General features: G+C 31.9%; 2 protein-coding genes across 2 annotated transcripts; one reads left to right on the forward strand and one right to left on the reverse strand.

Moving 5' to 3' along the window:
* Nucleotides 1–1,103: 1,103 nt before the first annotated feature.
* LOC143184514 (uncharacterized) lies at nucleotides 1,104–12,846 on the forward strand. The gene is made up of 16 exons (XM_076386807.1): nucleotides 1,104–1,431; nucleotides 2,053–2,236; nucleotides 2,324–2,558; nucleotides 2,660–2,899; nucleotides 2,987–3,153; nucleotides 3,234–3,599; nucleotides 3,679–3,940; nucleotides 4,026–4,269; nucleotides 4,400–4,709; nucleotides 4,780–4,849; nucleotides 4,935–5,222; nucleotides 5,306–5,578; nucleotides 5,684–5,977; nucleotides 9,157–9,405; nucleotides 9,492–9,725; nucleotides 9,877–12,846. The coding sequence occupies exons 2-16, from the start codon at nucleotides 2,071–2,073 to the stop codon at nucleotides 12,302–12,304; spliced, it is 5,826 nt and encodes a 1,941-aa protein (XP_076242922.1). The 5' UTR covers nucleotides 1,104–1,431; nucleotides 2,053–2,070; the 3' UTR covers nucleotides 12,305–12,846.
* Nucleotides 12,847–12,950: 104 nt separating this feature from the next.
* Nucleotides 12,951–14,095, reverse strand: LOC143184786 (centrosomal protein 20). Its single transcript, XM_076387249.1, has 4 exons — nucleotides 13,982–14,095; nucleotides 13,735–13,795; nucleotides 13,262–13,471; nucleotides 12,951–13,172 (listed from the first exon to the last, which is right to left on the reverse strand). The coding sequence occupies exons 2-4, from the start codon at nucleotides 13,760–13,762 to the stop codon at nucleotides 13,030–13,032; spliced, it is 381 nt and encodes a 126-aa protein (XP_076243364.1). The 5' UTR covers nucleotides 13,763–13,795; nucleotides 13,982–14,095; the 3' UTR covers nucleotides 12,951–13,029.
* Between the last annotated feature and the right edge of the window lie 126 nt (nucleotides 14,096–14,221).

Genomic DNA, 14,221 nt, shown 5'->3' on the forward strand with positions numbered 1-14,221 from the left:
GAAACAACAACTACTTTATTGTCATTAGGTGAAATTTATAGATATGTAAAGTTATATGACAATGTTTTATATATTACTTCTGCAAAATTGCTGTCATATGTATACATACATACATACACAAAATATAAGTCGCGTATGTGCGTGTAGGTTTAATCGTACATTGTATATTTTTATTGCTTATAACGAATTTTTAATAAATATCATAAAAAAATAAGGTGAAATGATATTCATTAATCCCATTTATAATAATCTTTACAATAATTGTTTATATATGTATATGTTATGCTTATTACTTGATAACAATTGATCAAAAATTTCGATCAATATTTTCTCTTTTACGTATTAGTTTCTATGATAAATGATTCATTTAAAAAAATTCAAGATTTTCTTTCAAGGTCATTTAAAGGTCATGTCTTATGTACACCATTCCATCAATTTCGAGATTTGATAAAGTTAAACTTCAATTTAAAAACAAGTGATGTTGAAATACTTTATTTTTAATTCTACTTTGATCTAAACAATGTCTTCATTATAATATACATCTCTTCAAACTGTATAACTTTTTTTTCGACAAGTTTCTTGTAAATATTATTGAAAACAACAAAAACAATTGGGATGATATGTTAACTGGAATATCTTTTATTCTTATGTGCATACATATCTAATCAGATTATGTATATGTAAATTTTGATATTAGAAATTTGAAGTTAAATATTTTGTGCAATAAATGTTAGCATTTATTCACATAATTCTTATATAAATTACTGGAAAATTTAAGTTAAAACAGGTATCATTTTTACGTGTTATTTTTAGTGAATAACTTGTACCAATAGTACAATTAAATATATTTCCCTAGATCTTCAGCAACGTAATTGGTTGGTGTGAAGCAGTTGTGTATTCGAAATAGTTTTGTGTTTTGCTAATTCTACAGTACGAAAGAAATAATAAAATAAATCCCGAATAATTCACTTCATTCATTTGATATAGCATTAGAAACACATCAATATTAACTGCGCGATAAGTCTTTCCACATACAATAAGAAAAGTATAGTAAATTAGGATAGTTGCATGAACTGTTTTTAAAAGCAGGAAACGATACTTATGTGCTATTGATTGTGCCATCTATAATCTGAATCTGCTTCATCTCAATTCTCAATTATACATGGTTAAGTTATAGTCACTTAGTGTTTTTCAGTGTACGCTATATGTATGTTGCATATAGTCGTAGTGTTTTGTTCGTAATGTCGTGATTTTATCAGAGTTAGTCCCAGGTATATGCGTACAGGTTAGATATGTGACGGTTTCGAGATTTACGAGATATCATAAGAATTCATTATTCCTTGCAACATGTCAGAAGTTGGAAATCATATTTGTATGATCTTCAGAAAAATACGTATATCACTTGCATCATTTGAATTCACTCATTTTGCAGTGAGTAGTAATTTCTACTTCGTTTCATCCTTACTTTCATTTACTTTTATTCTTTAACACACTATTCTAACCCTGTATAGATGTTCGAAATGTTCTTAATTAGATGATGCACAGCGTCTCATTCTCTGTTTACTTCGGCTAATCTACTATGATGAAAAAATGTATTACCTCTCTACAGTTTTTTCGTTTTTTTTTCTTTTTTTTTTTTTTTTTGGTATCGATATAATGTGTACATATATATTAGCACATGCATTCTGTATTGTTTGAAAAGCTTAAAGAATTGATAGATGTAAACATTTAAAAATATATAATTCATATTTTAATTTTTATCATTTTTCAATTTTCGAATTTATTAAGTTTATTCCTGATTTCACTTACATATTTCTTTCACTATTCTTTAAAATTGTATACTGATATAAGTTTTTCATTTATTAATCATTTAGATTAATGTAGTTGTGAAAATTAATTAACAGATTTATGTAACCATTGGCATCTAAAGCTGTATCATGAGCTGTATAACATTTACTGAACATAAATTTAATTTTTGAGTGTTCATGGTTGTTTCAATATTATTTTTGTAAGTGATTGTATATAATTTTATTACTTAATATTTATTTTCAGGACGTATAAATAACAAAGATGTCTGTACACTATAAATTTAAATCCACTTTGGACTATGACACTGTGTCCTTTGATGGATTGCACATTTCTGTAGCAGATTTAAAAAAGGCTATTTTTCATCAGAAACGTATAGGAAAAAATACAGACTTTGATTTACAAATAACAAATGCACAAACTAAAGAAGGCAAATATCATTTAAGAATCTTTTATTGTCTGGTATTAATTGTTTACTTTTTTCAGAATAGTTCTAATATAAATATAAATTTTCCAGATTATACTGATGATAATGCATTGATTGCAAAAAATACTAGCCTTATTGTTGCTAGAGTTCCATTAACAGTACAACAAAAACGATCTTGGGATAGAAATGAAGCTCCTTCGTTTAGTAATTTAAAAGACGAAACCAATTTGGGTCGTGCTGTTGATCTTACTAGGCTTGATGGTTCTGAAGAAGACAAAATTCGAGCAATGATGACTCAATCAACGCAAGATTATGATCCATCAAAGTATGCAAATTAGCAAATAAAATTTATTTTGTATTTTTTGTTCAAGTTTTCTGTTTAAAAAACTACTTTTTTCCCTTTGTAAAAAATTTCTTTTTTAATAGCTATATGAAGATACGTGGAGCTAATCAAACTGGTGATGTGCCTGCAAATTATCGTTGTTACAAATGTCATCAACCTGGTCACTGGATAAAAAATTGTCCACTTGGAACAAATCAAGAACCTATAGAAATTAAGAAAAGTACAGGTATTCCAAGAAGCTTCATGGTTCCTGTAGAGGGACCACGAGTTCCTGGTGCTATGATGACCCCTACAGGACAATATGCTGTTCCAGCCATTGATCAGTGAGTTCTATAATAAAACACTACTAGTAGAATTAAAGAACTAAAACTTAAAATATTAATGTTTTTTAAAATTTTTTATTTACATAGTCAAGCATATAAAGAAGGCAAAAAGGAACGACCACCATTTTCCCAAGACCCAGAACCTGCTGTAGAAAAACCAGAAATTCCAGAGGATTTATTATGCAATATTTGTAAAGATCTGTTAACCGATGCTGTAATGATACCATGTTGTGGAAATTCATTTTGTGATGAATGTAATTATTTTAATTTTGATGTACTATTAATTATTATAATCTAACATAAACTTGTTTTTCATGTATGTATTTTGCGATAGGTATTCGTACATTTTTGTTAGAATCTGAGGAACACGAATGTCCAGATTGTAATGAAAAAGACGTTTCGCCGGAAACGCTTATTCCGAATCGTTTCCTACGAAATGCTGTAATGAATTTTAAAAATGAAACTGGATATGCAAAAAGACAGACATACAGACAACCTACACAAGCAAGTAGGCCATCTGCAGCACAAGTGGAACAACAAAAAACTGAACAAACTACAAATCAAACATCAGGTCAAACTAAACCTGTCCAAGCCCCTAGTACTACGAGTACACCTTCTCAAGAATACACAGAATCACAGCCAACAACTTTTGAACCTACTCCACAACAATTCCCTACTGCAGTTCCGCAACAACAAACAAGTAAGTCTTTAGCTTTAGCTAAAAATTAAATTTTTCGAAGATACATTGCTAAAATATCTTTTTTATATATTTTTAATAGCTCTTCCTGAATCGACATCAGAATCTGACTTGCAAAATGATACTGTAACAAAGTTAACAACAGATGAAGAAACAGAAGTACCACCACCTCCAGGGACAGAACCATTACTTCCAATTCCTGCAATTGGAAGTTCGCCAGAAAGAGACAGAGAAAGAAGCGATCCACCAAGTCGTGAGAAAAAAGAACGTGAAAATGAATATTTGGGAGAAAGACAACCGAGAGAACGCAGACGAAGTTTCAGTAGAGATGGTCATCGGGATAGGTAAAGGCATATATACATAAAATGAGAATAATGATCGCCTTACAGTGATTGCGATATTGAAATTAATTTCTTCGTTATGCTCTAGAAGCGGAGAGCGTGGTCGTAGAATAGAAAATTTACGGCCATTAAGTCGGAGGCGGTCCCTATCTCCTAGACACTCTCAACATAGCGATTATAGTCCACAAGGAGCTCCAATGCCACATTTAATGAATCCGCCACCGTCGAAAAATTATCAAGGGCTACCACATGACGATGCACATTATCCACCTAATATGCATTATGATAATGCTATGCGTAGATCAACTGAAGATCGCCCAGGCACACCAACAGTATGTGTGACACATTTATTTGACAAATTTTCTCGTTTAAAGTCCTAAGATTAAGTTCATTTGATTCCACAAATATTTAACATAATCTCTTAATTATTTATCAGCAACTAATAGACCATAACAATTTCAGGTTGACGAACCGCATTTACATGTACCATCTTCAGGCAATCAACCACCCCTTCTACCTTTCCCACCAGGAGAAGACCGTATCCCACCGCCAAGTTATAATCAACCCCCGCCTAATGTACCACCACACAATCCACCTCTATTACCAGACCCATATATGAGTCATAGGATACCTATGTATTCCCATCAACAAGGATCACACTATGGGCCTCCACGATATGAGAGACCACCTTATCAACAGCAAGGATACAGACCATCCCAACCCCCTCGGAATTATAATGGACCACCACGACCAATGAGGGGTTTACATCATAGTAAGTAGTATATTAACCATTTAAATGTGAACAGTTTTAATAATTCAATGTGACTAATGTGTTTCTTCAGTTGGTTATCGAGGAATACAACCACCACCACCAGGATTAAGTAGAAATATTCATAATGGCAATCCACCTGGGTAAGTTAATTTATTTCACTAGATTATTATGTTTAATTACTTAAATGATCTACAGAATTCTGTATATACCATTATTATTTTTCAGTATAATCGATGACCCGTTAGAAGCTTTTGAAAGAATGCTCAGAGAAAAAGATGAACGAGATAGAAGGCTGGGGAAACACAGAAGAAGGAGTAGAACACGGTCGAGATCTCGTAGCTACAGTAGATCTAGATCACGCTCTTTTGGTCGCAGATCACCATTTCCAGCTCGTTTAAGTCGATCTCGAAGTCCTCCTTCAAAGAGAAGATCTTCAAGATCGCCTTTGCCTCTTCGAGCGCGAAGTCGTACGCCAAAACGTAGATCGAGAAGTGGAAGCTTTTCAATTAGTAGGTAAGTAAAATTCTCTCTACTATTCAAGCGCCAATATTTACGATGAACATGCCACAAATATGCTGCATCTATTTTCGTTGCAGATCCAGATCTTATTCACGTAGTCAATCTCCTAGACTATCCCTATCACGAGATAGAGACCGAGACAGAGACAGAGAAAGGGATAGAGAAAGAGATCGAGACCGAGATCGCGATCGAGATCGAGATCGAGATCGAGACAGAGAACGTGATAGGGATCGTGATCGTGATCGTGATCGAGATCGTGATCGCGACCGTGACCGTGATCGTGATCGTGATCGTGATCGTGATAGAGAAATAGTTTCTAGATATCGGTCACCAGCTAGATCACCTCCAAGGTAACAGTTCTCATATAATTCAGCTTTTAATACTTGATGTATAATCGAATAAATTGTTTCCTCCTACTTCGTAGAGACAGAAATCGTAACTACACTTGTTTCTAGATTCCAAAGGGAGAGAGATCGTGACAGAGAACGTCCGAGATCACGCGAACCTAGAGAAGGATATAGTAGTTACTATAACGATTCACCAGCGCATGATTATCAATTCAGGGATCGAGAGCGTGATATACCACCTAGAGACAGACCAGTACCGAGATATCCAATAAGGAACCAACCGATTCAACATAATATACCACCTTTGCTGCCACATCTAGTCACTGGTGGTCACCCACCGCCACTTATGTCATTGGGACCTCCACCTACGGACAGGAAAGACTATTATGATTCCTACAACAGGTATTTCCGCCTCAATAGTACTTTAATTCATGTACACGCTAAGCAGACAGTCTACCGTATCTTATGTCGCTGTCCGGGTTAAGACCGCTTCCGAATCAAGATGAATGTAACAAGAGCGAAATCATAATTTTATGATATTTAACGAAGATATGTGTGCAGACATGATTCTCAAAATATTTCTATGCATATGTATATGTATATATACTTTGTATATATGTGTATACAATAGCATTCATATACATACATCTCTACATGTGTAGTACAGTCGACTAAAAAGTATTTTACACTTTAAAATGAGTGCATTAGTAGTAACATATCGTATTATTGGATCTATGCGTTTCTTTCAGCTCTATAATTAATCAAATTGTGTTAGAGTGTAAGATATTTTCTGGTTGGATGTATGAAATACACAGAATACGTGCGCGCGCGTGCACATAAATAGTTGTATAAAAGTAGTTGATACATGCGATGATAGAAATGAAATTTTGATAAGCAGGTTTTGCAGGTATGAATGAACAATAACTGATTTATACAACTATTCAAATTTTTTATCTTACAATTAGTAAGAGTGATATAGTAATAATAGTGTGCTGTGATATTTTTTTACTGTGGGCTAATATGAAAAATTATTGAAGCTCTGCACTTCGATCAATTATTCAATTATTTACTTATTAATGATATTATATTTTGATATAACGTACTGTTAGAGTAATACTATGTAGAATTATGACTGTGATCAAATACGTGATACACAATTAACTTTAATTATAGGCTGTGAACTTGAGGATTATTTTGTAGATACACTATTAAACAAACTGCAGTTGTTATTTTGTTTGTTATTCAATTGAAGAATTTATCAAGTTATTGGTACAACATCAAAATTGATCTCAGAGATGCTGAAGATATTAAAAGCTCAGATTGTTCAGTTTAAAGAGTAGAAACAAATTTCATAATGCTAAAAAGTACATATCAATACTTCTCTAACTATTCGAAAATTGATCTATGCATTTGATGAAAAGTGACAGAAGTGTGTGTGAACGGATGCGTGACTTACGCACATAGTATGTACATATATTTTCTGTTGTATTCTTTTATCGTACTTTTTTTTGTACATGTAGCAGCTGTTCATTATAATGATATAAAAAATGACGAGCAAGGATTAAATTAGCACCAAAAAGTACTTGCAGTTAACGATGCAAGTACAATTAAAACATACAGTAAAATAATATATACTGTTTACTAATCTATTACTGCAGGTTTTCTATGTAAATTGGAAAACATTTAATTGAAAAGGCCTAATATAAATATATGTAATTTAATCTCATTGTTACTTTCTGAACTGTGATAAGCTATTACAATTTTTATTGTAATCCTTTTTAATTGAATGTTATTCGATATAAATTCTGTGATTGTTATTGAATTACACTATGTTAAATGCTTCAGTTTGCAATAGCGTAATTTAGAAAACTGATATAATTTCGAATTACTTAATACAGTACCTGTAATAATTTTTATCAGATTTATTTACATAGCTGATTAACACTATAGAATCTGATTATAAAATTACTTTTTTAATGGCATAAATGAACAAACTGAAAAATTAGTTTCAATGATTCTATAATAACTATAATCAGTCTATGTAAATATATTAAAATAGGCAAATTTAAGACAATTTTTTAGAGAAAAGTAGTTTAAAAAAGTAGTAAGTTACATTACTTACTATTAGCAAACTACTGGTGCTCTAGTAATAATGGAGGAAGTGCGAAATGGACATGGTGTCTTATGCTGTTCAGAATGCTGTGATATATTTACAAAATTGATTGAAATTAGGAGAAATTCATCAAAATATTCCATAATTTCTATGGATACGTATAAGAATTCTCTATGTCATTAACATCTACATTTTTAACGAAAGGAAGATATAGATTTTACATACAAGTAATTATTATATGTGTTAAATGGATTGAAAATTATGAACTCAAGCTATAATATCAGTTTTACTAAACTAGGTTCATAATATGATAAATTAAATTATGTCTGTGGTTCAAGATCTATATAAATATTGAGTTTTATTCTTGTTTATTGCAGACTAGGTATTTTAATACTGTATTTCTTAATATTATATTTTCTTTAATATCCCGGTATATTGTATTACGTGCACAAAATGTAATTTTGTATACGCGATATAAGGCAATACTCCGAAAATAATACGGACATCTTTGTTAACATTCCTTTTTTTAATTTGTTATTATATTTATGTTGTTAAATGAATAATTTTATCGTTTACATGCATATAAGATATTGTTTATACATGTACATAATGATATTACGTTATGAAATATACAAATAACCAAAAGTGAAAGAAGACAGAAGCAAGGATAAAGTATACAGCGTGGACCTGTTTGGAGATTGTGGAAGCAAGCCAGCTGGTTGACAGATCTGCATGGTTTCTGAATCAGGTGAATTCAGGGCCAAATCAACATTTGTAACGTAACATAATACATTTACTTTTGTCTATTTTCAGTGGCTGAAGTAAAAAGTGATTACAAAATGTTTGCCTCACAAAATAATTAAAAAATTGATTAAAATTTAGAAATGTATTGTATACTATATTCATTAATTTAGTAGTATTTATATGGCTTGGTAGCATTTGTGGTGAGTAAATTTGTTATGTAATACTATAAAGTAGAATCAATATGAATACATATTTTCATTGTATTCAAGATATAATTAAAGTTATAAATGTTGATTTATTTATTTTTTGTTTTTATGATATAACAAGACTATAAATTTAATATATTTGGTATTAGGTGATTTTACCTTTTCAGCTTTAGTGCAATTTTTATACAAAAGGTTTGAATTTACCACGGAAATTCTTCAGTAAGGAAATCATTAAATTTTTTTACATCTGAAACAATTGTAACGTCTTGATTTACATAATTAATCAGTAATAATATATCTTAACGAGTAGTTTTATTAAACAAAAGTTTTAAAAAAGATAGGAATCTACAAATAAGAATTGTAATAATTATAATAGCTTCACTATAAATCTATAAAATAAAAAATGTAACAATTTTTAATTTTATTTTAAATTGAAAAATAATTTAATACTTAAATAATATTTTGAATAGAAACTGAATAAATATGTAAACGTTCCTTTATGAATTTTCTGTCAACAGATATCCTGGACCTTCGACACAACGTTTTGGTAGCCCTTTGAGAGATACCTCTCACAAACGATTTGATGATGTTGCACCTCCAGGAACAGAAGGTTACTATGATCTTTCACCACCAGGTGTAGAGCATTCCGATAGATCTCTGCGTGATGATCGTGATCGACGTATATTAAGAGATCAAGAAGATCGTGATCATTCTCTTAAGGATCATGATACCGAAGAACGAGATAGATTATCCCTAAGAGAAGATAGGTAATGGAACAATTTCAGTGACAATTTGAAACCTTTTCCCTTTTGCTAAATTGTCTAAATTACGCAAAAACTATTGTTTCATTTAGGGGTCGCGAACGCGATGACCGTCTGCGAGAAAGAGACGATAGAGATCGAAGAGTGTTAAATAGGGATCGTGAAGAACGCGATAGACAACCATTATCCAGAGATCATGAAGATAGGACACGTGAAAAAGATGAACGTGATAGGAGGGAGAAAGAAAAGGAACGAGATGATAGGCATACTCGTGACCGACGAGACGACGATAGACACCTTGAAAAGAAGGATTATGAAAAAGATCGGTATGTACTTCCTTTGATATCTTCCATCACTTAAATTGATCTTAAGAAGCAATTCTGTTTTTTAATTCTGTGGCAAGCCGAATCATACTATTTTCTCGTCGCATAAGAAAGTAGTAATATATATTTTAACACTTTTTAACTATTATTTTAGTTACAGAGATGAAAGGGACCGCCATAGACAAGACGATAAAAGTCGTACTCGCGAGAAAGATAGACGTGAACGAGAATATGAAGCTGAAAAAGACAGAGACAGGCATGATCGGTATGAAAGACGTTCTGTAGAAAGAAAGAAGAGTAGGAAAAGTTTGACACCTTACTCACAGAAATCTAGAACAGACATAAAAGATGTATCTCCTGAACGTATAAAGAAGAAGGAGAAAGATCATGACGAAAAGGGTGAGGAGAAGAAGAAAGAGAAGAAGATTAAGGAGAAGAAGAAGAAGAAGGATGAAGAGAAAGAAAAGAAGAAGAAGAAGAAAAAGGAAAAGAAATCAGGGCAGAAAGAGATTGCAAAAGATGAACCCATTAAGTCTACAGAACATGAGAATTTGGCAGTAGAAACTAAACAGGAAGCTATATCACCGACGAAACCTGATATCACAAAACCTAGCAGTGAAGATGAAAATATTGATAGCAGGATAGAGTGTATCCCTCCCGAGACTACTATACAAGAATCAAGTAAAGAAGAATTTGAAGATAAATCTTTAGCCATGAACCCAGAACCTCCAGAATTCAATGAGACCAGTCCTGAAAGAATTGATCATACCGAGTTCGGAACAAATCCCCCTAATCCTAATTTCAAGCCAATTCCAGAGTTAAAGTCAGACATCAAACCTATTGATAGTCTTTATAGTGGATTAGATGATACAGAAATAAATACTGTGATCACAGAAAAGTATTCCTTACTTTCCGAAAAAGAAACAGAAGATAAACCTACTCTGTTGGAAGAAAAGTCTCCAAAAAAAGATGAATTCTTAGCCCCACTGCCTGAACTTTCTAAGTGGGAAAGGGATGATACGATAGAAAAATCAGACGAAGTATGTGAGTCTCCTCTAGAGAAGATACAACTGGATGAACACAAGTCGACGAAAGTAGTTACATCGGAAGTTCTGAAACGCGCTGAAAATGCAATCTTTCAGAAAGCCATTAATGCCATTAGACCTATTGAAATTAAAAAGATTAGTGAGAGTAGAAAGGTGTTGTACCAAAATCCAGAGCCCAAAGTACTTGAACCTGAAGCTAACAGGGAACCGAGGAAAAGTGTAAACGTCACTATAAATGTTGGGCGTAATGAAAGAAATGTTGAAATTACGGAACCATTGAAAAAGGCCAAATTAGATAGAACCAAATTTAAACCAGTTCCAGAAACGTATTCGCCTACGAGGCTTTCTGCTAAGGAAAGACTTGGCGAAAAGGTGGAAGAAAATAAAGAAAGAAAAATCAGTCCTATTAAAAGTTTCTTAGAGAGACGCGAAACGAAAAGTGAAAATCAATCAAGAAGTCGATCTCCTAGAAGTAGCAGAGACAAGAGAATTTCACCACTTCTAGATAGACGCGTTGATTCGTCACTGTTGCCAGGAAATGAACGTAAGGTATTTCTTGATGATAGAAAACGAGATAATAAAGATCGTGGTGATCGTTCGAAAGATAGAAACGATTTTAGAAGTGAACGACATGACATGAGGTCGGAGAGAGACCCAAGAATTGATTCTAGAGGAGATTTCAGGTCTAAAGGAGACAGGGTGGATAAAGACAGAGAGAAAGAGAGGGACAGAGAACGAAGAGGAAGGACACCATCCTCTTGTACGTTTAAAAGAAATGAAATTCCAAAGGTAAGTCTCTTGAAAAGTAGAGATGATGAAGATGATAGAAGAAGGGAGAAGAAACCGAAAGAAGACAAGAAAAGGAAAAAGGAGCATCGAAGTAGAAGCAAATCCAAAGAGCACAAGAAGAGGAAAGAGAAGAAGCATAAGAAAGATAAAGAGAAGAATTTGGAAAAAAAACAGAAGCACAAGGAAAATGTTGCTTCGAAAGATAAACTGGACACTAGTGAAAATAAAATAAGTTACGAAAATCCTGAACCTCCGGTCGTAGAATCGACAAAGAAGCAAAGAAAGAACCCTAGACTTGTCTCCGATCGTAAACGTAGCATGCTTGACGAAGCTAGTTTTGAACCTGATTATAGCGCATCAGATTCAGAGTCAGACGGTGAAGATGGCAAAGTAGTGCCATTACCTGCTAAAAAGCTTAAGCTTGACGAACAAGACATGGAAAAGGAATTAGACATTAAGTCTTTTAAGAAACGATCAAAATCCACGACTAGCGAGGATACGTCTAGTAGTTCAGATAGTTCAAGTAGTGATACCGAAAGCTCAGACGAATCACACAAGAAAAAGAAGAAAAAACACAAGAAGCACAAGAAGAAGAAGTCTACTAAAAAAGATAGTAGCTCGGATTCAGATTCTTATTCAGACTCATCGGACACGAGTAGTGACGAGGAGAAACATAAAAAGAAATCCAAGAAGTCAAAGAGTAGGAATAAACAAGCAAAGAAGAAAAAGAAGTCAAAACATAAATGATATCGTTAGGTGTCTTTACTATTTAATGATAGGATTTTGACAGATACTTTTCTTTGTGAAGGCTTATTAATATAAGATTCCCTATCAGAATTATTTACAATTGTATGCACCAAACCCAGATCGTTATCTGACGTGAGACAAAGTAGATTTTATTTTGTATTTGTAATGTTCTAACAATGTTCAAAGATTCTTTGAACAGACATTATTCATTCATTACTTTAATGGACAACACTTTTGGGATTAAACAAATTTAATGAAATGATAAATAGGAGAATAAAATGTCATTTAAATTGTTATATCTGATTTTGAAATATTCACATCTTTGCATAATTATATACATTCTGATTTCAGCACTAATATTGTAAGTAAATTCATTACAATAACTAATGTACATTATAGCGTTCAGTAGGTGATTATATCTTTAAGAAATCTGGTACAATACTTTTAGAAAGCAACAGCAGTTATATTTAAGATCTCTAATATCTCAATATTATACTTTCATAATGTAATGTCAATATGTAAAAGATGTCATGAAATAAAAAGACAAAATTCTTTTAACTTATTTCTATGCTTATTATATAAAATACTGTATATTTATACTAAAAAGAATTAATATTTAAATAAGTTTCAATTTAATTGCAAAATATTTATTTCATCATGAGTAATTTTGTGTGTGCACATTTAAATCTGTGTAATACTTATTTCCAAATTATCTGAATGTAATTTTATATCTTTGCATTTTTTAAGTTTTTAAATGTTTCTATCATACTGCAAAGTAAAGGTACACTTTTACTGCTATCAGTTTCATTTACACCCAAACTCTGCACAAGTAAAAATCTGTCAAGAGGTTGCTTCGATAAATCACATTCTAAAATGAAAATGCCATACTTTAAAAAATTAAATTCTGCAATATATCATACTATGCTCAGTGTATATGATGGTTTATGACTCTTATACCTGAGATAAATACAGTAGAGCTGTATTTATATCCCATCCAATCTAAATACTCTCTAATGAGTTCATTTAAAAGCATAATGTCCTGTGTCTGCTTAGGAATCTTTCCCTTATCTCCTTTATTAGAACTATCTAATAATTTTATGACTTCTGCACGCATTTCAGCTTTTATAAAACCTAATTTTCCATCAACTTTAAGTGAGTCCCTCACCGCTGTAATGATAAATCGTTTAATTATACAATTAGAAAGTTTTATTTAAACTGTACAAGTAGAAAAGAACAATTAAGATTTGGTTCAACATAAAAGTATACAGTTCCTTGATCACAGCTTAGAAAAAGCTCTCTTTAAAGAATTTTATAGTAATTATATCAAAATTGAAATAAAATAATTATTTTTAAATGATTCTAATGAATTAATTAAAGACTTTTCGCTTAATAACTGTGGACAGAATCTAAATTATCTAATTAATAATTACCATTGATTAAATCCTTTTCCGTTGCCATTGTAATCCCGTAAATCTTAAATAAAAAGGTAAGCTAAAAAGGAAGTTCAAAAAATTTTTGTTTACTGTAGTGCTGTATATACAAACATACACATATATACAATTCAAAGCTATTTTCAAGTATACGATCGAATTCAAATGCGTACAAAATGTTTCAAATTAAAATGTGATTCGTATAGGAATAAGAATACATAATGAATATTAGATAAAATTGAATTACATTTTTTTCTATCGAACTTGCAGAATTTAATTGAAGTTCGATGTTATTGACGGTGAATTTGTAATTAATTACTAATAAAATTGCAGATCATTCGTATTCGTAACGCAGTTGAAAGTTTGTAATTCAATATACGAGATTCTATCCCGTTATGTTTCCCACCATATATAACTTAATTTACAGTTAATTTTTGCTTAACAACCGGAATCCAACTTATAATCTATCTCGTTGCAGTTGAATTTT

This window comes from Calliopsis andreniformis, chromosome 10, assembly GCF_051401765.1.
Source record: "Calliopsis andreniformis isolate RMS-2024a chromosome 10, iyCalAndr_principal, whole genome shotgun sequence".
Classification (NCBI taxonomy): domain Eukaryota; kingdom Metazoa; phylum Arthropoda; class Insecta; order Hymenoptera; family Andrenidae; genus Calliopsis; species Calliopsis andreniformis.